This window comes from Diceros bicornis, chromosome 24 (assembly GCF_020826845.1).
Source record: "Diceros bicornis minor isolate mBicDic1 chromosome 24, mDicBic1.mat.cur, whole genome shotgun sequence".
In the NCBI taxonomy this organism is placed as follows: Eukaryota; Metazoa; Chordata; class Mammalia; order Perissodactyla; family Rhinocerotidae; genus Diceros; species Diceros bicornis.
Genome location: NC_080763.1, coordinates 2,687,459 through 2,714,877, shown reverse-complemented (window position 1 = coordinate 2,714,877; position 27,419 = coordinate 2,687,459). Strand labels below are relative to the sequence as shown.

The 27,419-nt window shown below is 37.5% G+C and overlaps 1 protein-coding gene and 1 pseudogene across 1 annotated transcript; both read right to left on the bottom strand.

Moving 5' to 3' along the window:
• Positions 1-471: 471 nt before the first annotated feature.
• LOC131420748 (olfactory receptor 8H1-like) lies at positions 472-25,762 on the bottom strand. The gene is given in 3 exon segments (XM_058566910.1): positions 472-1,218; positions 1,221-1,579; positions 25,724-25,762. Coding segments are annotated over 2 exon segments (942 nt in total). The 5' UTR covers positions 1,561-1,579; positions 25,724-25,762; the 3' UTR covers positions 472-616.
• On the bottom strand, positions 23,245-24,164 carry LOC131420749 (olfactory receptor 8I2-like; annotated as a pseudogene).
• Positions 25,763-27,419: the final 1,657 nt, after the last annotated feature.

Here is a 27,419-nt window from a genome sequence, read left to right as displayed (position 1 = left end):
GTCTTCTAATGATAATGGCCAGCATTCATTAGTGCTGCCATACATGCTTTACATCCACCAACTGATTTAATCTTTACAATAACTCTATGGGCCTGGAGTTATTATTTATCTTGTGCAGTTGAGGAAACTGAGGCTTAAAGTTTCAGTGACTTACTAAGGGTTCTACAGCTAAAAGGGTAGAATCTAAATCCTGGAATGTTTGGTGCCAAAGAAAGTACTTGTAATCACTCTGCTATATTTCTTCTCTATACAATAAATAAATGATCTCATTGTGCCCAAAATGGAGCTCTTTTTCATAATAAAATTCTCTAAAGTTGAAGTATGCATGGGAATTTATTTGATATAGCTTAAAAGATGACAACTCTTTGTATGTCAATTGCCCTTAAAAACACATATATTTAGACCATAGATTTAATATATATTTCAGGATTTCCAATTACAATATGAATTTCTAAAGACATATTCCTGGAAATGTCCAAGATCATATCTGGTTAAGTAAAGGATGGTTCAACAGAAATACAAACAAATTAAAGAATTCAATTGTTTTTGGAAAGACACCAAGGAAATACCCTATAGGGAAGGAAGAGAAGATGAGCTTAAAAGTTTAGCATCACTATTATATTAATTGCCTGGAGCCCTCTCTTTTCTGCATGACTCTAACGAGAGTGTTTTTCACTTTTTTATTCCTAATTCTATAAATGAATGGATTCAGCATGGAGATCACAACAGTATAAAAAACAGGAGCCACTTGTTCCTTTCCCAATGGGTAGGATTTACTCAGTTTTAAATAAGTAAAAATCGTAGTGCCATAGAAGATGGTGACTCCCAGGAGATGGGAGGCACAAGGGGAGAAGGCTTTTTGCTTTCCTGAAGTTGAAGTAATTTTCAGGACAGTAGACACAATGGACAAATAAGACACAGATATTATAAGAGACACCATTAAGGTGGAGCCAGTGACAATGAATGTCATGAATTCGATGTCATATGTGTCAGTGCAGGACTGGGCTAAAATTGAGGATGTGTCACAGAAAAAGCCATTGATTACATTGGAGTTGCAGAAATTCAATCTGCTCATGCGAAGTATATTGACAAAGTAGTCTGTAAAGCCAATCAAATAGGACCCAAAGATGAGGGAGCTGCAGAGTCTTGTAGACGTAACAACTGGGTAGTATAGAGGGTTGCAGATAGCCACATAGTGATCATAGGCCAATAAGGAGACAGGAAACATTCAGTGGCACCTGAGAAGGCAAAACAGTACGTCTGGGCGAAGCAGCTCATGGATGAAATATATCTGGTGGAAGTCACTAAGTTCTCTAAGGTTTTAGGTGTGATGACGGCTGAGTAACTGAGATTGAGAAATGACAGGTGACTGAGGAAAAAATACATGGGAGTATGTAGCTGGAGATCCAGGCGGATTATCAGTATCATCCCCACATTCCTCAGCACAGTAATCAGGTGTATCAGGAGAAATAGCATAAAGAGGACCAGCTGGATCTCTTCAGAATCTGTCAATCCCATAAGGATGAAGTCAGGCATGTCTGTATTGTTCTTTCTATCCATTGTGTTCAACTGCTTTAAACTGTTGAGAAATCAAAGTTGATACTTAGCAGGAATGACTTCAAAAGATTTATATTTGTATGAATGACCTGGCATAGTTATATAAGTTTAGCATTTTTAGAAATTGATAATAATGAGTGGTTTACAGAATATGATCGAAAAATTCTATTTTCAACCAAATATAGAAAAAAGTATAAATTGACATTTGGACATGATGTAATAAAAGCTAACATACTGCATAATTAGAATAAGCCTGATACTGCTCTAAATTCTTCTCTTTATTAATGCATTTAATCCACATGAGAATTTTATACCATAGTTGCTACCATTAGCCACAATTTTTAGAAGAGAAAAAGCACGCAGACAGTTTAAGTAACTTAACCAGAGTCAGAGCTATTTAATGTTAGTTCTGTGATTCTACCCAGATAGATTGACTCCAGCAAGCATAGTCATAACACTATATGCCCGTTTATAACTAACTTCAGCAAACCTGAGAAAAATGCTAGACATATACTAAACAATGATGGAAAACAGTTTTAACTCTTTATTTACTGTCCTTTTGTTTCCAATATTATTTAATACTAATGACAAATAAGTTTCAACCTTAGAGGACTTTAGTAGGATGTGTTAAAATTATAAGCCACATATTAGTATTAATTTTCAAAAAATATAATGGTTTTCCTAACTTGACCATTCAAAACCAAACTTCTTCCAAAAATCGTATTTCTAAAATATGTACATTGCTGTAGACTCCGATTCTATCAACTCTCTATTTCTGTTTCCACAAATCCTGACATGACTTAGGGTACGGTCTAAATGATATGTGTATGCATACTCTTCTGATAATGCCCCCATTTTATTTGATCCTGACTAAAACCCTCTAACTTTGAGAATAATACTTGCTGTGAGCCAAAGTTCATGGAAAATACTGTCTTCCAGTGTTATCTGTCTAGATATTTGTCAACCTCACAAATAAAATATAAAAACCATTTGAGTCAAAAAATTCTGTAATATAATATTTTGTTTTTTTGAGATAAGTTCTTTTTAAATTTTAGTGCATTCACTTCTGTTTTATTCTGAGGCAAAAATAGATCAACCTACAAATTTTGTTCAGGTCCCAGTCAAGTGGAAGTTTTGCCAGGAAGTTATGTCTGAAAAGAATATCAGGAGCTACTGTGAACATAAGCAGAGCAGAGTGTGCCTTGCCTCTCACTGTCATAATTCCAGGGCCCCTCATACAAGAGGGATTGATGATACTGCAACATTTTGTCATCCCTGGGGACCAATTTCAAAGGAAGACTGCTTGGCATGTTTCTGAGAACACAAGTTCAAGGACTAACTGCAGATATGTTAGGTTTTGAGAAAATAGTTGTCTTTTCCCTTACAAACCACACAATGAAGGGCCTGATGAATTGGTCTTCCTTTGGATGCTCTAAATTTTTGCCTGAGGTGCTGGAGATGCTATTTCTAGAAAAATACTTAATTACTCTATGACTGAAACTATCAGGAATGGAAGGATACATTTTTCACCGTGAGACATTTTTATATTTAAATAAGTGATACTATTGTGGGAGATCAAGTTTGGCCACCCTGAAATCTATCTCTTTACCTTGGTTGTTTTCTCTAGGGACATTTGACCTCCCCCACTAACTGCCTAAAGAATTTGACATGGTGGCTCCTTCCTGGAACAGATCTATCATGATGGCTGTAAAGATAATGTAAGATAGAGGTTACAATAGAAAAGCCACCAACAAGCCCATCTTATCAAAAGTTGTGTCTCTCTGGCCACATTCTCTGGATGGCCCTGCGAGGAGTTGCCAGACAATCATTTACATTTATAAGGGAAATCTCCATTTGTAAAGGTATCTCCCTCTCTGTTTTGGGAAGAGGGGGGATGGCCTTATTTCTAGAGGCTTATCAATGTGGAAGGTGAGGCTTTAAATCTGCATAATAACCTTACTCTTGTTTACTGTGCTTTAGTGGTAATCTCCTGTAACTGACTCCCCCCACCCCCAAAATCCTCCTTTGTCATTGGCTGAACATGATATTTAAGACGAGAATTTCTGCTATTGTGTTGAGAAACGCAGTGTCCCTGCTTTCTTCCATGTATACATGTTATTAAACTTGGTATTATTTTCTCCTGCTAACCTGTCTTGTTAATTATTTGGCCAGCCATAAGAACCTTAAGGGAAAGGGCAGAGGGAGATTCTCCCTCTTCCCCAGACACTATCATAGGAGTATACATGTTCATTAGGAAAAAAATAAAATATGACAAAATTTAAAGAACAAATTGAAAACAAGTCAAAACTGTTGGAATATTTTGATGAATTTCTCCCAATTATTTTCTTTTGTTCATATAATGCTTATTTCTGTACCTATAGATTTGCATAATTGTTGTTATTGTGGGAGATCAAGATTTGGCCACCCTGAAATCTATCTCTTTACTTTGGTTGTTTTCTCTAGGGACATTTGACCTCCCCCACTAACTGCCTAAAGAATTTGACATGGTGGCTCTTTCTTGGAACAGATCTATCATGATGTCTATAAAGATAATGTAAGATGGAGATTACAATAGGAAAGGCACCAACAAGCCCCTCTTATCAGAAGTTCTGTCTCTCTGGCCACATTCTCTATATGACCCTGCGAGGAGTTGCCAGACGTTTACATTTACAAGGGAAGTCTCCATTTGTAAAGGTATCTCCCTCTCTGTATTGGGAAGAGGGAGGATGAGCTCATTTCTAGAGACTTATCAATGTGGAAGGTGAGGCCTTGGGGCTGCATAATAAACCTTACTCTTGTTTACTGTGCTTTAGTGGTAATCTCCTGTAACTGACTCCCCCCACCCCCAAAATCCTCCTTTGTCATTGGCTGAACATGGTATTTAAGACGAGAATTTCTGCTATTGTGTTGAGAAACGCTGTGTCCCTGCTTTCTCCCATGTATACATGTTATTAAACTTGGTATTATTTTCTCCTGCTAACCTGTCTTGTTAATTATTTGGCCAGCCATAAGAACCTTAAGGAAAAGGGCAGAGGGAGATTCTCCCTCTTCCTCCTACAGTTTTGGCGTAGTCGGCAGGATCCACACTGGCTGGCAATTTGCCTTCTCTGGCTGGAAGACCTGCCTTCTCCCTGGACTACTGCAGATGATGAGATATGGGAACGCCTGACAAAAGCCGGCAAAACGGTAAGACTTCTTACCACGTCAGCCTCCCGGAATCTCTATCTGTGGAGTCCAGCGGAAGGAAATGGTGAGAATTTTTTTTCTTTCTAAATTTAGATTGGCAGGAGAAAATATTTGGGAAACTAGTTTCTTGTGCTTTTAGTGACTCTTGGTTTAAATTTGGTAGAGTACTCTTTGTTTTGATCTTGATCCCTTTTCCTCCCAGAGGTAGTCTCTGTTTTTCTCTTTTGTCTGTGTCTTTTGTCATAAGAAGGAAATACCATAGGGTAGGACGCAGGCATAGGCCCTATAAGCCTGCTGTCCGGGCCGGCCCCACAGACTGGTGAGTTTGCAGGTCTCACCAGACTGGCGTCTACAAACTTTGCTGTGGGTTAATATGCACATAAAGTGAAGGTCATTGCCAAGGGCATCTTGGAAGCCAAAAAGGCCGCAAATTTGGTGGGCACGGGTCGAGCAGTTAAGAGCCATTAGGGCGCTCACCACTTTCAGAAGACTCCCATGACAGGATAAGTTGGGCCACGGAATGGGGTAGATGACACAGGTCCCCTGCCAACTGCAAGAAAATGTCCGTGCAACGACGAGGTACTCTGTAAAGCACACAGTCCCCAACCCCGCGGCACCTCCCCCGCTAGGTATTATTCTGGCTCCAAGAGACCTAAGGTGAGGCTAAAGCTGTCATTGTGCACATAAAAAAAAAAAACCGGATGAGGTTTTTCCTTCTGTCTTGTTCTGTGTCCTGAGAAAACTTGGCTTTGTGACCAGTGAGAATATTCTCCTTGGTCTCCACCATACGGAAGGTGCATTTACCAGGGTGCACCTTGGTGGCCAGTCGAGTAGACTGGGGTTCCAAACTGTCTCTTTGTCCGGCTGTGCCAAGCTCTCAGGGGAGTTTGTCAGAAAGGGCCCAGTCCATAAGGGCTTTTGTTGTCTTAACCTTTGTTGCTTGTTAGTGCTAGAAAAATCCCATTCCAGTATTGCCTGCCCGGTGTCACAGATTAGCGGGTCTGTGACTGGAGGCGTCCCACACTATTGTGGGAGACTGGAGACACTGTTTTCACTACACCATCCTTACTGCCTGTGCAACGAAGGTCTTTACTTTTTCTGAATATCTTTGGGAGTGAATTCTGTGGATCATGGGGGCTACATCATCTGCGCCCTCAACAGGGATGCCTCTTGCGTCCATGGTAGATTTATTCTAAGCGTGGAAAGTTACCTCCGGATCTTTCCTTAAAAAGGCTTATTGGTTCGAGTCACTATTGGAATAAATATACAAATGAAGATCCTACTTGTCAATGGCCAGACGACGGATCCTTTAAATTGGAAAAACTTCTAAATTGGGGGAAAAAATATTGTTTTGAGAGCTCTCACATAATTGTTTAACTGGTACCTAGGAAAAGGCCAGAAAAAAGGAACGAAAAAATTTGACTAACCTTAAGACCTTGACTCAGGTTACAATTAAATTGAGAACATGTAAAAGTGTAAGTGTTGATAAGATTATAAAGGTTAGAATGTTTGAGCTAATTTTATATAAAGAGGTTACATCAACTTTGCCTGAGTATGTTTTAAAATGTCTGACTGGGAATGCTTCTCTTGTCCAAAATTAGAAGACCAAGACCTATTGATAAAAATCTTAATGATAACTATGTTTAAAGGTATAAGAGGTGATGAAATTTACATGAAATTTTGTAGAAAAAAACTGATGTTATTTCTATTACAGAACTGGTTAACAAAAATAATAATTTAAATGATGGCTAATTTTATCTAAAGTCTTATGAAGTCTTGTAGGCAATCTAAATAATTATTGGAAATAAGTAACTAAATAGTTGTGAAAAAGATGAATGTTGGATGAACTTTAAACAATAATTATGGGTTATGGTGGTTACAGCTTCCAAACTCTTTTTGGTGACTTAAAACTTTAGAGTTTTGTTAAATTTTATGATAAAAATTCCGTTGAGTAGATCATTTCCAAATAACATAAGATATTAGACGTTGATTGCTAAACTTACGTTTGTCTACTTTTGGCTTTTCATTACAGGAAAACTAAAAGGTGTTTTGGGTCTATTGGTAAACATGTGTTTTATTAAAAGATTGTACTATAAAGTAACATATTTCTAAAAGTTATGAAGTGTTCATAAATTTTCCAATCCACAAAATGCTAATGTAAAAAAAAAAGTTTATAACTGCTTACTTAGTTTTTACTTAGAAGTCAAAGTCTATAAGTGTTAAAATTTCTAATTAGTATATGTGATTGAAGCTACTAAATATTAAAAAAAATATGTCTGTGTACAGGAAAAGTAAGATGTATAAAGAAGGAACAAAGAATAGAAATATTTTGTTTGGTTGATTAAGAAAGATAAATTTGTCCTCAAGTACTAGAAGGGAAAAGAAAGACATGGGACAAATTCTGAATGTAAAAAAAAAAGTTATAAAAGGTTTGTGGAAGAAAAATTCTAGAAAAGGAGTTTTTACATGGTCAAGTTGGCTAAGATTAAAATAAATTTAATTAAGTAAATGAGTTTTAATAGCAGAAATAAGCTGGTACAAAATTGAAATTTCTCGTAAAAAGATAATTTGCTTAAACTTGATAAAAAGGTTATAAAAGATTTTTCTTTACCTTTGAGTAAGTCTACCAAAAAAAAAAACAACTGTTAAAATAATTTCCTGTGTTCAAAAGACTGAGGTCTCTCTATTAAGGCTTTTTGGACTGTTAATGCTCTGTTTGCTTTGACTTTTTATATTTTTGACAAGCTCCCCAAAATTCATATCTTAAATAAAGTCTTTTTTTTACTTTGAAAATTTTCAAAGGGCCCTAGAACTTCTCAAAGAAATTTGCTCTCTTAAAGAGAAAGATACTAAACTTATTAGGTTGATTCAGTATGTTAAATTACATGGGAAGCATTGTCAGACAAATGATGATAAGCCTGCTTAGGTGCTATTATGTGGGTAAATGTTATTCATATAAATGTTTTAAAATTGTATAACATTACTGAAATGCTGATTTGTCCTGATAATCAGTCATAATTCTGGTTATTATTATTTTAAAATGTTATATGTCACAAAATTAACCAAATTTCTCTGTCAGTTGCCATTTTGAGGTCTTGTTGTTTACAGACTTATTTCTTTGCTCTAATGCTTTTGCAAAATGTTTCAACTTCAGAAAAACTCATAGAAAGGACTCTGACATTTACACTGAAGTACAGGCTTCTGATAAACTTTCTGATCATAAAATTGAACTGGGTAAGAAATTACAGAAATCTGTTGGAGAGACTGATAACTTCATGAAGCAGCTAACAAAAAGATTGGGATCAAGAATGGATTACACAGGACTAAATGAACTGATAAAGATGATTATAATTTTTATGATTTTTCATTTGAAGTATTGCTGAATTTTTAATGTTTTGTTTTTTTCAGATTTAAAGAAAACTTATTCTCTTTTCTCCCAAGATAGCTATGACTTATAGAAATTTGGTAAATGATACTTTTGTAAGTAAAATTAAAATATTTATCTTTTTCTCTCTATCTGATCCCTCAAATTTAGAAACTCTTAGTAAGTGAGTATTGTTGTTTTCATGGCAATATAGTTATTTACATAAGTTCAATAAGAATCTGTTCTCCTTATAACAGGACACAATTAGAAACACTGGTTATATTACCAAGGTTGTGACTAGAACATCATATTTGCGATATAACCATACAGCTTTTGAGGAATAAAGATTGGACTTTATGGAATAAAGCCACGTGGAAATATTAGCCTGGTACCTTATGTTCCAAGCAACACTTACCAGGATAAGTAAAGAATGTCACTTATCTGGCAGGTACAAGGAACCTCGAAATATTTTGGGGAACCTCGGAAGAGAAGAATTCACCCAAATCTGTAGGTATTACAGGCGAAGTCTGATGACAAAATCCTTGGCTTGGCTTTCCTGGCCTGGAGAGGCCTTTAAAGTTAAATCTGAGATTCCTTATAAAAAGTTCCAGCAAAGCAGATTTAAAAGAGCCTATGTGATCAATTGCTATTCTTGCTGTACTTATGTAAATAATTGGGCCAACTCTATTGGAACTAGACTTATTTTGCAAACTAGTTAAATTTAATTTGGCTATCTTTGATAAAAATGAGGGTGATTTTAGAGAGAAAAATTATATTTCAGTAAAAACTATAGTGTACATTTGCAGATATTAGATCCTAGTTTTGTTAATTGTCTTTTAAGGTTTTTGTTTTATATCTGTTGACTGGACTGGATCCTGATTTCTTCTAGTCTCCTGAAATATCTGGCTACAGATGTCCAAACTAGCGTTTTTGATTTTTTCCATCATATTCATTTGAAATCACTGAAAACTGAACCTGCCCTTTTTCCTGAAGCCTTACAAACTGAAGCTGATAGACTTGATATAAACTTGAGATGACCTGACGACACCATCTGAGACATTTTAAACTACAAAAGATACTTTGAAGCTGACATCTAAAATTCTTCTTCACTGGCTGTCCTCTGAACTCAAAAACTGCTTTACAACTTACTCCAACCATTAACCTTGTTTTTCTTTTATAGAAATGCTTCTATTAAATACTTGATTGCTTGCTTCCACAATATAGGCATAACCTTGAGAGCCCACCTGCATCACCACCTTCCAAAAAGAACTTAATTGAACTGATCTATTATCAAGACTAAGAAATGGGTTCAGTGAGATGAAACAATCTACCAACTCAGCTTCTAGACTATGAAACTTCTTTAAGTTTCAAAAAGACTGTGAAACTTTTAGTTTCAAAGGCGGGACTGTGGGAGATCAAGATTTGGCCATGCTGAAATCTATCTCTTTACCTTGGTTGTTTTCTCTAGGCACATTTGACCTCCTCCACTAACTGCCTAAAGAATTTGACATGGTGGCTCCTTCCTGTAACAGATCTATCATGATGGCTGTAAAGATAATGTAGGATAGAGATTACAATAGGAAAGGCACCAACAAGCCCCTCTTATCAGAAGTTCTGTCTCTCTGGCCACATTCTCTATATGACCCTGCGAGGAGTTGCCAGACGTTTACATTTACAAGGGAAGTCTCCATTTGTAAAGGTATCTCCCTCTCTGTATTGGGAAGAGGGAGGATGAGCTCATTTCTAGAGACTTATCAATGTGGAAGGTGAGGCCTTGGGGCTGCATAATAAACCTTACTCTTGTTTAGTGTGCTTTAGTGGTAATCTCCTGTAACTGACTCCCCTCACCCCCAAAATCCTCCTTTGTCATTGGCTGAACATGGTATTTAAGACGAGAATTTCTGCTATTGTCTTGAGAAACGCTGTGTCCCTGCTTTCTCCCATGTATACATGTTATTAAACTTGGTATTATTTTCTCCTGTTAACCTGTCTTGTTAATTATTTGGCCAGCCATAAGAACCTTAAGGAAAAGGGCAGAGGGAGATTCTCCCTCTTCCGCCTACATTATACTGTATATTCAGTATCCAATCCTCATCTTATGATTAAAATTTCATAGTATATCATGACCAATGTTGTATTATCCTTTGATAAAACCCCCAATTTATCTTTTATGCATTGAATGGCACTCCATAATTGACTTCCCTCTAGAAGTGTTCGTTAGGTGATAAATAGATATTTCGAGTCATCACAAGGAAAATGTGGTGCAGGCTCTCCATTCTGGTTTGCAGTCACCTAATTCGTCCACATGGCAAAATTTGTTCAATTTGTTTTACTCTTTTAGTGTACTTGTTTTTTATTTTATAAAAGAAAAAGGAGGGCAGGAGGCAAAATCAGCACTGAGACTAGTAAACATTTCATAGTTAATTAGTGGCCCAAAACTCACTTCCTCTGTCCATGTTCAGGTCAAAGACTTTCTTAAATAAGAATGAAAAGAAATTAAAATATGAAAAGAAAGCTGCAATATTTTATTGAGGATTATTTGTCCAAGATGAGGAAGCAAAGGAAGAATCTGAAAAGGGATAGACTGAGAATCAGATTAAAATATTCTTGTGAATCTTGTATTAATTCATGGTAATGTCATCAACTAGGTGCCTCGAGAAACTCAAAGGTGGGTTTGGAAGCAATTAACTGTTTTTTCAAGTTGCTTCTTTTCCTTTTGTATGTTAAATAGATGTAACCACCAGCCATCCTGAAACTGACCAAGCCTCACCACTAGAGCTACGCCCATGACCTTTGCCTTATTTTTAATGCTCCTCCAGGAGGAGCTTAGGCCTCATTATGTGGAAGCATGTTCTCCAACTGAGCCTGTGCCAGTGAATACTCAGCTTTCCCTTTTGAATATTCCTTTCCCAACCAAATAAAAGTTCCTGCTTCCCTTTGTTCAGAGGTCCCTTGACTTTGGAAGTGATTCCTCATGGCCTCCTATTTGCTGCAAATACACTTTACTTTGTGAGACAACTTCCTTGTGTAGAGTCTTATTTAATTCAGCAGGAGGTGAGCCCACTTGGTTCAGTAATAGTAATGAAATCAGTTTTCATGTAGATTTAAAAGTGCCTCTTACAGGAAAGCCTGCTCGTACTCCAGAATTTCAGGAGATAATTTGTTGGTGTGAATAAAGGAGCTACTTTTTTATGTATTATATCTTCGATGAACTTCGGAGGAGAATTCTTCCAGTCATCAAAAGTTTAGTGCTGCTAAAGCAGGGTTATTTGGAGATTAAAAATCCAGCATAAACCTATTTGACAATAGGTAACCTTGGGTGTTAAGCCAAATGAGAGACTAATGGTAATTCTCAGTGTAAATGCCGCCTCAGTAGGTATGGTGATTGCAAAATGACCAGGAGCAAGGTTTTCTTGCTCAATGTTTTCCCAACATTGAAACCATTTTGTTCACGTTTAGTGTTGTTTATGAGTTCAGGGCTATTCTTGTACCATTTATTGTGTCATGGCAGAAACCAATGTCTGATGAGAGATTTTAAATCTCTTGATTTAATGATGATGTAGTTTCAGTCCCTAGCTCATTACAGCTTAAGCTATGCTTCTTATATATATATTTTTCTCTCTCTCGCCTGGATTATTCTAGCTATTGTCTTCCTTTCTTCCTTCCTTCCTTCCTTCCTTCCTTCCTTCCTTCCTTCCTTCCTTCCTTCCTTCCTCCCTCCCTCCCTCCCTTCCTTCCCTTCCTCCCTTCCTCCCTCCCTCTCCCTTCTTTGACTCATGAAAGAATGACTCCTTTTTCTTTTTGGAATAAATGTAGTTCAATATTTTTCTTGCTTTCTGATTTATTAATTCTTATCTAAATTTCATCATTTTATTTCCCATTCTTTATTAGGTTTGTGGGGGAGGAAAAATAAAAAATGTTCCTCTACTCTTCCAGGTTCTTGGCTGAGACCCCCTTGTGATAAAAGGCAGATTAACTGGAGAAAAACAAGCAGAAGTTTAATAGCATGTATGCCCTCCTGTATACATGGAAGACACCCAGGAAAACTGAGTAACTCCCCAAAATGACCCAAGCCACCATCTTAAATATCATCTCCACCTAAAGACAAAAGAAGATGATGGGGGAGTGGGGGCCAGTTATGGGAGGCCACCAGGTAAAGCACAGGAAACAAGGGCATAGTCTTTATGCAGATTTAAGTCCATGTCTTCTCCACTGATAGGAGTTGCTAGAGATTTAGTCATCCTCTTTTTCCTGGTACTGAGGGGGAGATGGCCTTACAATGGAGATTTCCCTTATAAATGTCTCTTACAAAAGGGTAACTTCTACTAGGTTCTCAGAGCTTCTCCTGTGTCTATTGTTTCTTAAAAATAACCAGCACAAGATAATCCAAAGACGTATATTTTGGGAGAGCAAATTCTGCTCCCTTTCAGGTTGAAGTCATTGTTTTCTTCTCTAGCACCTAGTAATAAATGTTTATTTACTTTCTGTTACCTGTTTAATAATACAGGAATTTAATATTTGCATTATTTATCTGAGTGTTGCTTTACTTTTAATTTATGTGTAGTTATATTAATTATTCTTATTGTGGCACATTATATAGATAATCTAAAGTTATTTTTTTAATTTCCTATTTGATTAAAAATAATTTAAGATTATTTTTAAAATAACATTATTTTTTATCTTTTAAATTTTATTTTTAAATTGCATTGCATTGTATTGAGAAAATGTGACTCCTTTAAGTTAAATTTTATAAATTTATGGATTAATTGTAATCAACTAATATAAACAATTCATAGATGCTAGGAAAGAAAGATTCAAATGTTGATAATCAAGTTTGGCCTTATCAATTATAGTATTTATAGATTATAAATTCTCAGCAGGAGGAAAGAGAAAAAAATACAAAAATTACTGCTACAACATGTTAGAAGATGAAAAGTACTATAAGAAAAGAAATAAAATGTAAACGAGTATAGGGGATGGGGGTGTTATGGAACCAGGCTCACTTTGCCTGCTGAACAGTATGCCAATCACTAAGATGACCAGTTTTGCAGCAGAGAAAGTGTTTATTTGAGTGGCAGCCAAGTGAGGACATGGTAGAACAAGGCTCAAATCCACCTCCCCTAAAATGAAGGTTAAGGATATTTATGGGATAAAGGGGCAGGGTGGTCTGAATTGTGGGGATAATGATTGGAGGTGAGGAGCAGTAAGGTAATTGGTTATCTGCACAAGCCCAGTCAAGCTTCATTGCTCTTCATAGGATGCATGTCCACAAAATGGTGGCATGAACATGATCTGAGGGTGGAGCTTTTGGTCCCCTGACATCAAAGGATCACCTATTGGACATTCACACAAAGTTGATGAGTTAGTGGTCTCAACTGGCCTGAACTGGACAAGGAGTTGACTCTCAGTTCCTGAAAAACAACTGAAGCGCCTGTTACCATGGTAACCCAAGCATGTCAGACACGTTATCGATAAGGAACCTGGTGGGAGTCTGAAAATACATTGCTTATCTATATGACTTTTAAGAATAATCATAAATGGATATCTGGCCAACAGTTTCAGGGGGTTCTGGAATAGGAGCATGAGGAAGCAATCAGAAATAGTATGGTCAAGGTAATAGTATGGTCAAGGTACTACAGTTTTTTTTTAAAGGCATTTTTCTTTCTTATTTGTTACTTTTAGTTACTTTTAGCTACTTTCTCTACTCATTCTCCCATCTCCATATTTTGAACAGCAAATATCCTTTGCAAAACCCTAACTTACTCTGTACTAATTTCTCCAATTATCAGATAATGATCTGGAATTAATTTCTGAATGGACCTCTAATCTTTGTGTATAGGCATAAGAGTGAGTCTGACTCTACATGATATCAAAAAGTCAATTTCATTCAGTTTATTTTATTTTCATTGAATAATTTTTCTGAAGGAATTCCTGCAATACTTCTTGAAATAAAACAAATTAAGAAAAATAACCTTTTTAAAATTTTGATAGAAAAGGTATCTTAAAGGTGGTGAAATAGAACATAAATTCAAGGACTACAAATGGTTCACAGGAACATTACAAAGGCATCACAGATTAACAGACCATAAAATAACTCAGTGCCTTTATTTTGGAGCCCAATACACCTAATATATTTTAAAGTGAATGTCTTGTTACATTGTAATAAAAAAAAGAAGATGTCTGGCAAATTTCACGTACTATGATCACTTCTAGGACATAGGCCTAAATATTATGAAGTTGATCATCTGAATCTGCTAAGAGCAAGAGTCCTGGGAGAGTGCATTAGAAAGAAAGAAGAGAAGACAAAGGTATGCATGGCCCATTCTGGAAAGATGTGTATCACAGAGTCTAGAGGGAAGGTACAGAAAGAGCAGCTAGAAGAGAGAATGATGGGAGGTATGGTATGCCAGGGACAAATATGAAGAGCATATCGAAAATTATATATGGACATTTAATCATAACTTTGGACAAATAAAACATATTACTACTTCTTATGATGAGCAAGAAAAGTGTGGCACATCTTTTGTTCCTGGAGAGAGACCAGCAAGAAAACATTAATAACTTAAAAAGAACAATTAGGGGCTGACCCTGTGGTGTAGTGGTTAAGTGCGTGCACTCCACTGCCGGCGGCCCGGGTTGGGATCAGGGCATGCACCGACACACCGCTTGTCCATGCTGTGGTGGTGTCCCACATAAAGTGGAGGAAGACTGGCACGGATGTTAGCTCAGGGCCAGTCTTCCTCAGCAAAAAGAGGAGGATTGGCATGGATGTTAGCTCAGGGCTGATCTTCCTCACACACACACACAAAAAGAACAATTAGATACATAATTTTATTAATACTAAATAAATATTAATTTTTGAAATTATCTATAGAAGAATACATATTCAATGCAAGTGAAAATAAAAATAATACAATTAGAGCAAGTGTAAATATAAGTAAGGTGCAGAAGCCATGATGTTTCACACAATTATAGAAAATTGAGCATTGTATTTAGAATGCATAAATGAAAATCCTTGGAAGAAAAAGAAAAAGAAGTGAAATAAAATCAGTTTAATAGTTCTCAATGATGATGATCAGAAATATTCAGAGCAACCAGTCTGAATCAGACACTGTGCTTAGAAGGAAAAATATCTCATGAAAACTTAATAAAAGGGAATGAGTGATGAGATAGATAGATAGTAGCCTCAATGTGTCCCTGAAATAAAGCATAGTATGTTTCATAAGTTATCACTTATAATAGTTTATAATGTAAAATATTACACTCTAAAATGAAGTTTGCAGGAGCCAGACCTCAGTAATATAGATCAGAGAAGAAAATTAAAAATCCAAAGACCAGTATATACATTTGTACACACAGATCTCTTCACATAAGTTACCTTCAGCCACTCCCAAGACTGAAGACTGATTCTCTTTACGGGAGATTTGTTTGTGATGTATGAGATATGAGAATGCCTAACCAGTTGAGTCCAATTATTTAAAATCATATATACAAAGTATAATTCTGTGTATACTTATTTCCGTATCCTAATCATTCAGGAAAAAATCATTTGTAAAAGAATATATCTGTTAATTACTATGCCATTTCTAATATATAAGCAAGAAATATTTTTGAAAGAATTCTAGAATTTTCAGCTAAACTATTATACCTTTTTTAATGATGTCATAATAGTTTATAACATTGTGAACTTTCAGTTGTACATTACTGTTTGTCAGTCACCATATAAATGCCTCCTTTCACCCCTCGTGCCCACCCCCCAACCCCCTTCCCCCTGGTAACCACCAAACTCTTCTCTCTGTCTGTGTGTTAGTTTATCTTCCACAAATGAGTGAAATCATGTGGTGTTTGTCTTTCTCTGTCTGGCTTATTTCGCTTAACATAATACCCTCCAGGTCCATCCATGTTGTTGCAAATGGGATGATTTTGTCTTTTTTATGGCTGAGTAGTATTCCATTGTATATATATATCACATCTTCTTTATCCAATCATCATAAAGTAATATTTTTTAATGGCAGCATGCACAAAATTGTCCAAATACCAAAGAAAGATTACAAACATGAGTAAGGTAGAATCCTTGATCTTAATGAATTCATTACTGTGCTTTCACAAGCAAAGAAAATATTTTCTTACATATTTTGTATGCAATATATTTGCTAGATGTTGTGGAGAGCACAAATATGAATAAGTAAACTCCTCGCAAAGAGCTTACAATCTTGTTGGAGAAAGAGAAATATAAACACACATTTACTTTTAAGAGCACCTCATCAAATTAGTCTTCAGTTCCTTTCAACACATATTTTAAATGTGGTTGCCTAACTCCTTTGACTTCTGCTCAGTGATTGATGCACAGTAAAGCCTGTACTGAGGGACAGATACACCTTTTCCAGTGGTCATTTTGTAACAACGCCTAGGAGAGTGTATTAAACGGGGTTTACCTTAAAGTCTCTTTTTGAAGAAAAATAAAACAAAAACCCAGTTTCTCCTTTTAATACTGTAGAATTAACAAAGTCTTTCTGCTTGATTTGGAGAAATGAGAGTCTCTATATATGCCTTCAAAATGTCTCAGGAATTAGCGGATAATGAGGGGCGAACGAGAAGCCCCCCGCCAGGGACCCAGAGGGCAAAAGAGAGAGCCCCCCCCCCCCGCAAACCGGACCCTGCAGCTCAGCCGACCAGACCAGACCAAGCAATCTGTGGCAGACCAGATCAAGCGATCCGACCCGCGGATCACAGCGGAGAAACCGAGGATCACAGCGGAACAACCGCGGCAGAGTGCAGGGGGCTTAGATTACACAGACCTTTACCACCACACAGTGGTGGTGGGTGGAAATTGCAACCAGAAATTTCCAGGATGAGGGAAAACAAATCCAACACAGGAACCACAATGCAAAGATATATGAAATCACCAGACCAGAAGGAAAATGACAAGAACCCAGAAACCAACCCTGAAGACACAGAAATCCATAATCTAAATGACAGAGATTTCAAAGTAGCTATCATAAAAACACTCAACGAAATATGAGATAACACAGACAAACAATTCAATGAGATTAGGAGTTTCTTCACAAAAGCCATTGAAATCATCAAGAAAAACCAATCAGTGTTGATGGAGATGAAGAACACAATGGAGGAGATAAAGGAGAATCTGGAATCTTTAAAGAACAGAGCTGACAATATGGAGGAAAGAATTAGCATTTTAGAGGATAGGAATACAGATATGCTCCAGATGGAAGAGGAGAGAGAACTAAGACTAAAAGGAAATGAAGAAAGTCTCCAAGAAATATCTGACTCTATTAGGAAATGTAACATGAGAATTATAGGTATTCCAGAGGGAGAAGAAAGGGAAAGAGGAACAGAGAGCCTATTCAAGGAAATAATAGCTGAGAATTTCCCAAATCTGGGGAAGGAGCAGGAAATACTAGTAAGCGAAACCAACAGGTCACCTAAATATATTAACAGACAAAGGCCCTCTCCATGACACTTAGTGGTTAGGCTGGCCAAAGTCAATGACAAAGAAACAATATTGAGGACAGCTAGACAAAAACAAAAAATAACGTACAAAGGAACTCCCATCAGGCTCTCAGCGGATTTCTCAACAGAAACTTTACAGGCTAGGAGAGACTGGAATGATATATTCAAAATACTGAAAGACAAAAACTTTCAGCCAAGAATACTCTATCCAGTGAAAATATCCTTCAAATATGATGGAGAAATAGTAACTCTCCCAGATAAACAAAAGCTAAGGGAGTTGATGGCCATGAGACCCCCACTGCAAGAAGGCCCTCAGGCCTGAAAAAAAGAAGAGAATGGGAATACAAAGCTTGGAGCAAGGAGAAAAATAGGTAGATAAACTCAGAAAAATAGTAGATCTTTACCGGAATAGGTTAGCAACCACTTAAATACTAAACTCAAAGATCAAAGGAAGGAATTCACCAAAAATAAATTTAACCTCATCACTGTAAACACACAGCCACAACACAAGATAGAATAAGGTATAACAAGAACGACTTAGAAGAGAAAGAGGAAAGTGATTGAACTGACTTAGTATAAGGAAATAGGAGGCCATCAGATAATGGAATATCTCATACACAAGATTTTTTACACAAACCTCAAGGTAACCACTAAACAAATAATCAAAACAAAACCACATATGATAAACAAAGAGAAAACTAGAAGAGTCATAAGACAGAACAACCAAACCGAATTGGCAGTCCAAAACAAATGGGACAAGAAACAAAGGAAACGCAAAAGAACCAGAAAATAAGTGAGAAAACAGCAACATTAAGCCCTCATATATCAATAATTACCCTAAATGTAAATGGATTGAACTCTCCAATCCAAAAGATTCTGTATCCAAAAGATACAGAGTGGCAGGATGGATTAAATAGCAAGACCCAACAATATGCTGCCTCCAGGAAACACATCTCAGCACTAAAGACAAGCACAGGCTCAGAGTGAAAGGATGGAAGACAATACTCCAAGCTAATGGCAAACAAAAGAAAGCAGGTGTTGCCATACTCATATCAGACAAAGTAGACTTCAAGATAAAACAGGTTAAGACAGACAAAGAAGGGAAATATATAATGATAAAAGCGATACTCCACCAAGAAGACATATCACTTGTAAATATATATGCACCCAACATAGGAGCACCAATGTACATAAAGCAACTATTAACAAACCTAAAAGGAGACATTAACAGCAACACAATAATAGTAGGGGATCTTAATACCCCACTTACATCAATGGATAGATCATCCAGACAAAAAGTCAGTAAAGAAATAGTAGACTTAAATGAAAAACTGGAAGAGATGGACCTAGTAGACATACACAGAGCACTCCATCCAAAAACAGCTGACTACACATTCTTCTCAAGCGCACATGGAACATTCTCAAGGATAGACCATATGTTGGGAAGCAAAGCAAGCCTCAATAAATTTAAGAAGATTGAAATCATAACAAGCATCTTTTCAGACCATAAGGCTATGAAACTGGAAATGAACCATGAAAAAAAAACTGGGAAAGTGACAAAAATGTGGAGATTAAACAACATGCTACTGAACAACCAATGGATCATTGACGAAATTAAAGGAGAAATCAAAAACTATCTGGAAACAAACAAAAATGAAAATATGCCATACCAAACCATATGGGATGCAGCAAAAGTGGTCCTGAGAGGGAAACTCATAACGATACAAGCCCACCTTAACAAACAAGAAAAAGCCCAAATAGGCAACCTTAAATTATACCTAACAGAACTAGAAAAAGAACAAACAAGGCCCAAAATCAGCAGAAGGAGAGAAATAATAAAAATCAGAGCAGAAATAAATGAAATTGAGACCAAAAAACAGTAGAAAGGATTAATGAAACAAAGAGTTGGTTCTTTGAGAAGATAAACAAAATCGACAAAACCTTAGCCAGGCTTACCAAGAAAAAAAGAGAAAAGGCTCAAGTAAATAAAATTAGAAATGAAAGAGGAGAAATTACAATGGATACCACGGAAATACAGAGGATTATAAGAGAATACTATGAGAAATTATATGCCAACAAATTGGACAGTCTAGAAGAAATAGATAAATTCTTAGACTCATACAACCTCCCAAAATTGAACCAAGAAGAAATGGAGAATCTGAATAGACCAATCACAAGTAAAGAGATTGAAATAATAATCAAAAACCTTCCAAAAAATAAAAGTCCAGGACCAGATGGCTTCTCCGGTGAATTTTATCAAACATTCAAGACGATTTAATACCCATTCTTCTCAAACTATTCCAAAAAATAGAGAAAGGTGGAAAACTTCCTAAATCATTCTATGAGGCCAACATCACCCTGATACCAAAGCCAGACAAAGACAATACAAAGAAAGAAAATTACAGGCCAATATCGCTGATGAACATAGATGCAAAAATCCTCAACAAAATATTGGCAAACCGAATACAGCAATACATTAAAAAGATCATACACCATGATCAAGTGGGATTTATACCACGGATGCAGGGATGGTTCAACATCTGCAAATCAATCAGCGTGATACATCACATCAACAAAACAAAGAATAAAAACCACATGGTCATCTCAATAAATGCAGAGAAGGCATTTGACAAGATACAACATCCGTTTATGATAAAAACTCTCAACAAAATGGGAATAGAAGGAAAGTACCTCAACATAATAAAGTCTATTTATGACAAACCCACAGCCAACATCATACTCAACGGGGAAAGACTGAAAGCCATTCCTCTGAGAACAGGAATGAGGCAGGTCTGCCCACTCTCATCACTCCTGTTCAACATAGTACTGGAGGTTTTGGCCAGAGCAATTAGGCAAGAAAAAGGAATAAAAGGAATCCAAATAGGTAACAAAGAAGTGAAACTCTCACTATTTGCAGGTGACATGATTTTATATATAGAAAATCCTAAAGAATCTGTTGGAAAACTATTAGAAATAATCAACAACTACAGCAAAGTCGCAGGGTAGAAAATCAATCTACAAAAATCAGTTGCATTTCTGTATGCTAATAATGAAATAACAGGAAGAGAGCTCAAAAAGATAATACCATTTACAATTGCATCAAAAAGAATAAAATACCTAGGAATAAATCTTACCAAGGAGGTGAAGGACCCATACAATGAGAACTACAAGATATTATTGAAAGAAATCCATGATGACATAAAGAAATGGAAAGATATCCCATGCACGTGGATTGGAAGAATAAACATAATTAAAATGTCTATATTACCTAAAGAAATCTACAGATTCAATGCAATCCCAATCAGAAACCCAACGACATTCTTCACAGAAATAGAAAAAAGAATACTAAAATTTATATGGGGCAACAAAAGACCCTGAATAGCTAAAGAAATCCGAAGAAAAAAGAACAAAGCTGGAGCCTTCACAATCTCTGACTTCAAAACATACTACAAAGCAATAGTAATCAAAACAGCATGGCACTGGTACAAAAACAGACACACAGATCAATGGAACAGAATTGAAAGCCCAGAAATAAAACCACACACATACGGACAGCTAATTTTTGACAAAGGAGCTAAGAACATACAATGGAGAAAGGAAAGTCTCTTCAATAAATGGTGTTGGGAAAACTGGACAGCCACATGCAAAAGAATGAAAGTGGACCATGTGCTATCGCCATTCACAAAAATTAACTCAAAATGGATCAAAGACCTGAAGGTGAGACCTGAAACTATAAAACTCATAGAAGAAAATATAGGCAACACACTATTTGACATTGGTCATAAAGGAATCTTTTTGGATGACATGCCTACCCAGACTAGGGAAACTAAAGAAAAAATAAACAAGTGGGACTTTATCAGATTAAAGAGCTTCTATAAGACGAATGAAACCAGAATCAAGATGAACAGACAACCCACCAGCTGGGAGAGAATATTTGCAAAACATACATCTGACAAGGGGTTGATCTCCATAATATATAAAGAACTCACACAACTAAACAACAAAAAAACAAACAACCTGATCAAAAAATGCACACAGGAAATGAACAGACACTTCTCCAAAGAAGATATACAGATGGCCTATTGGCACATGAAAAGATGTTCAACATCACTAATCATCAGGGAAATGCAAATCAAAACAACACTAAGATATCACCTCATGCCTGTTAGAATGGCTATAATCACCAAGACAAAAAACAACAAATGTTGGAGAGGATGTGGAGAAACAGGAACCCTCATACACAGCTGGTGGGAATGCAAACTGGTGCAGCCTCTATGGAAAACGGTATGGAGATTCCTCAAAGAATTAAAAACAGAGATGCCCTATGACCCAGCCATCCCACTATTGGGAATCTATCCAACGAACCTGAAATCAACAATCCAAAGAGGCTTATGCACCCCTATGTTCATTGCAGCATTATTCACCATAGCCAAGAAGTGGAAGCAACCTAAGTGTCCCTTGACTGATGATTGGATCAAGAAGATGTGGTATATATATACAATGGAATACTACTCAGCCATAAAAAAAGACAAAATCGTCCCATTTGCAACAACATGGATGGGCCTGGAGCGTATTATGTTAAGTGAAATAAGCCAGAAAGAGAAAGACAAACACTGTATGATCTCACTCATATGTGGAATACAAACCAACACATGGACAGAGAAAACTGTACTGTGGTTACCAGGGGCAGTGGGTGTAGGGGGTGGAGGGTGGGCACAAGGGGTGAAGGGAGTCATATATATGGTGATGGACAAACAAAAATGTATAACCTAAAATTTCACAATGTTAAAAACCACTAAAACATCAAAAAAAAAAGTCTCAGGAATTAAACTACAGGTAGTGCTTCATTTACCTACACACACAGCCCCCGAAACACACACGCACACACACCTTTAAAAGTTTTTGAGGTCTTTGAAATTAGGGAGGCACATTATGGTTATTTAGAAATTGAACTGCTGATTTTGATGGAGAACATATTCCACTTCATAAATACATCACTTTTGTATGTAATCAAAGATCACATTTGACAAATAAATGATCAAAATTTTAACTGTTATGGCAAAACGAATCCACATTATTGAGATTTCTCTATATGATCTCATGTCTGTTGCCATCATTAGTGTTTGCACCTCACTGAACTGACCTAGTCCACCCTCCCTCCTGTGGCTTATATTTCTTATGTTAATTCTGTGCTCTTTCCTTTGCCCTCAGGCTATCAGCTATCATTTCTTGTTGTTAATAACACTTAAGAGTTACCATCTCTTAATCTACTAATTTTCTATTCTCAATTTTTTGATGGCTGAGAAAACAGAATGTCAAACCATATGAAAAGTCAATTTAATAATTGTTTAACATGCTTCAGTGTGATGGCACACTCACACATGGATGTTCAGGGTGGATTCAGTCACTCATCAGACACTTCTTTACTTACTTGTGCGTGTCTACATCTGAATAATTTATGTATTGATTTGAACTCCTAATACGATGATTCAGTAGTCCATATAATCAAATAAAGAAATAATTCACCTCCCAAATTTCAAGACTCTATGTTATCATTTAGTTTGTGTTATGCCTTTTGAGGTTACTCTACTATTTTCCTAATTGTTCGAGCAATTGAATGCCTGAAACCATCCAGGTTTGTTTTCACTGTAACATGCATAGATTTGTCACGGAAAAGGTTTTCTGTGTCTGACTCTCAGGAGAGCATTTTTTATGTCTTTGTTCCTCAGACTAAAGACTAGTGGATTCAGCATTGGAATGACAATGGTACAGAATACAGGTGCCACCTGTGCCTGGGTCAGGTGTTATCAGGCTGCAAATATGTGAAAATCAGGGACCCATAGAAGAGAGTTACACCCATGAGGTGGGACACGCAGGTGGAAAGGCCTTCTGTCTCCTGCAGACTGGATCCTCAGGGTGGCTGAGATGATGGCAGTGTAAGTGACAGTGATGATGTGGAGAGAATTAAGAAGAGTGAACTCAGCCAGAAGAAAGAGCACCATTTCTGTGCTGGATGTGTCTACACAGGACAGGGCCAAAAGATCTGTGGTGTCACAGGAAAAATGATTGATGCTGGAATCACAGAATGACAAACTGCTTATCACACAGATGGATATCAGAGAATTTGTGAAGCATATGGTATATGACATTACTCCCAGCCAGTTACATACTTTCTGGGACATAACCATAGACTACAATAGGGGATTGCAGATTGCTATGTAGTGGTCACAGGCTGTTGACCTCAGAAGAAAACACTGGCTATACAACAAACCCACAAAAAAGTACATTTGAACAAAGCAGCTGACAAAGGAGATGATTTTCTGTTTGGATTGGAAATTTACCAATGCCTTGGGTGTTACAGTAGAGGAATAAAATATGTCAACAATGCTAAATCACTAAGAAAAAAAGTACATAGTATCTGGCCCTGAGAGTCAATTTTGATTAACACAATTAGTCCAGGGTTCACCAAAACAGTGAACAGATAAATAAAGAGAGACATTAAGAAAAGGCTGACTTGTAGCTCAGGGTGATTGGTAAATCCAGAGAGGATGAAGAGAGTCACCTCAGTGAAATTGTTCTCAGCCATTTTTATCAACTCAGGCCTTTGACTTACTTGGATAACAATAACAAAAGTTAGAGAAGGATTCACATCTAAAGAGCTAATACTCAAAGTTGACTTAGACTCCAATAATGAGACAGCAACAGATAGAAAGCAAATATGCAAGTTAATTTTATCTCTTTGATCCTCAGTGTCTGTGTCTGCAAACTGACAATAGAAGTACATTGATACAGGCTCAAGACAAGGTTGACATGAGGGAATCCATGTTGTAGAAAAGAAATCCTACTGTAACTTCGAATGACCTCTGACTAACTAGCCCAGCTGGATATGCACCCTCCAGGAGATCTAATTGCTATGTTGATTTTATGACCCCTGCTTGTGCATGTACCTCCCAGCTGCAATAAGATGATAACTTTGTTCTTTTGAGTTCCTTAGGAAGGTGATGACCCCCCAACAGAGAATCTATGCTAATAGCCATCATCAATGAAAACTGAAAGATCTGGTGTGGTGACTCCCAGTCTGTAAGACCAGAAGGTCAACATTCCTAACCACCTCCCCAATAACCCACCAGTCTATATAACTGCTGTAAGACTTTTTCCCCCTTAGGATGGTTCTTTTGGACATGAGTCAGCCATCTTCCCTCTTTCTAGCAAGCTGTAATAAAAAAAGTCCTTTTTCTCCTACCACCTTGCCTCTTGACTATTGGCATGTCTTGCAGTGAGCAGAAGGCTCCACATTGGGCGGTAACAGTACCTGCCCCATGTGTTTGTGAAGATGAAATTCAATAATACATATAAAACATCTTGCATGATATTGAGAATGTAGTATGTATTCAATCAATATTTGTTTTATGTCCTTAATATAAATGACTTTATACCTGTAAATACACATTTATTAAACTTTCTTTCACTGTTGGGCATTTGTATTAATCACGATATTTGTTTATTTTTTTAAAAAGTAATGCAGAATACACATTGATTTGTTTCCTTTAGATAAATAACCAGAAGTAGTATTTGCGGGCCCAAACTATAACTTCATGCTACATATTAGCATGAGGCATTCTGCAGTGGTCAAGCAGGTGTTAATTTCCGTGAGCGCTGTCCCTGCCCTCAGTTTCACGGTAACCTTGCCTACATGGACCATTTACCTCTTGTCAACTCCATATTCACTAGAACTCTGACAAATCAAAGGTTATCTTATTAGATATTTGTTTCATTACTCTGCATGGGAAACTACCTCATATCTTTGTTTACAACTTTTATGCTCATCACTTTAAATAAACCCGATTCCAATAAGTGGCTTTTTTTTTTTTTTTACTGTAATGGATGGAAAAACTCCTAATCTTTTGACTGTTTTTATTATTTATCTACCCTTCAGTATCAAATACGCTAGTAAATGATAGGTAAGAAAATCTTATGAAATAATTAACTCACCAAATTATCAAACAAGTGAGCAAATTGCAAACTTATTATGTGATAATCACTTTCCCAGTAGTTCTGGAACTATGAAGCTGAACAAGATGCGGTCTTTTCCTTACAGGAATAAACAACCCAGAAGAGGAGTTAGAAGTGAAAACATAAGCTTACAAGCAGACGATCCAGCCGATGATCCTCCTGGGGGAGGGAGGCCGGGCCAGGTAGAGAGCTCCGGCACCCACGCAGTGGGCAGCTGGCGATCCAGGCCCAGGAGGGCATTCGGCCAGCAACCAAGGCGGTTACAGCAGCGTCCCAGGTAGCCGCCCCCTCCTCTCAGGCTGGGGAGCTGGGGGATGGGGTGGGGCGGGGGGCGGGGCTGCTGTGCACAGCGGAGCCGTCAGGCGGGCTGGGGCTGTACCCCGGGCCAGGGCGGGGCCTGGGTAGGGGAACCTGCCCAGAGGCCATCAGAGTCCAGGTGCGCTGGTGATCAAGTGGATGGTGGATGGCGACCTGGCATGGGTGAGACATGCATACTCCTGAGCCATGCCAACAACTCCTTCCTGGGGGAGGGAGTGCCCACCTTCTTTCATCACTACACAGTCAGCCTCCTGGGACTCTATGACATAGCCGGACAGGAAGACTGGGATCATCTGAGGCCTTTATCTTATCCAAGACTCATGTCTGCCTTATATGCTTCTTTGGTAAATCCAGCTGCATTTCAAAATGTGAGAGAGGAGTGGGTACCAGAATTTCGGGAAGCCTCTAAGGGCACTGCAGTCTTCTCCCCAAACTGCCATTTGCAGGCTGAGTGGAGAACGGGTGTTCTTCAGTGAATCTGAGGGAATGCCTCTCAGAGAAGGCTGTAGCTGCAGTGTGTCCTGGAAGTTATGTGTAAGAGATCCTTAAGACCTGGAGCGGAGGGAGTTTCTGCAGTGTTAGCTCCAGGTATGGAAGAGAGGGATAGTTTGGCTTGGCTCTACGGATAAGACTCTAAGGGCTCTGCAGTCTTCTCCCCAAACTGCCACTTCACGCTGAGTGCATGAGAGATTGCACACAAATCTGGGAGTGATTTCATACATAACAGTGGATGTCACATCACAGTGAAGAATATGACTGCCATCACACACAGTGGGAGTGATATCACACAATCTGAGAGATGTGACAGGCTATCCTAGTGTTATCACACTCAGGGTGTAGGATGTCACAAAATGGTTGTGATGACACACATAAGGATTGGAGTGATGTCACACACACACTGTTGGAGTGGTGTCAAACACACTATCAGAGTGATGTCACATTCGATTGGTGTGATGTCATATGCAATACTGGCAGTGATACCACACATAATGACGGTTGGGGTATCATATGCTAATTAAGGTTGATGTCACACACAATTGATGTGATGTGACACACAATGAGGATGTTGTCACACACACACATGTGGTGTGATGTCACCCATAACCATGTGTGTCATGTCATGCGTAAGGATGGGAATGATATTACATGCACACAATGGGAGTGATGTCACTATTTAAAGTGTGAGTTATGTCACAAGGGACATCTCAACGATGTCACATATAGCAGTGGGAGAGTTGTCAAACAATTCATATGATGTCACACATAATGGGAGTGATGTCACATATAAACATGTGAATAATATAACAAAGGACATGTGATTGATGTCACACATATGTGTGAGACATGTCACACTATTGGTGTAAAGTCATACAACACAACAGGCATGATATCTTACGTAACAGAGAGATGTCAGTCCAGATATATGAGTAAAGTCACAGAAACACTATGGGAGTGATGTCACAACACTAGTAGAGTGATGTCCTCGAGAATTAGTGTGATGTCACATGGA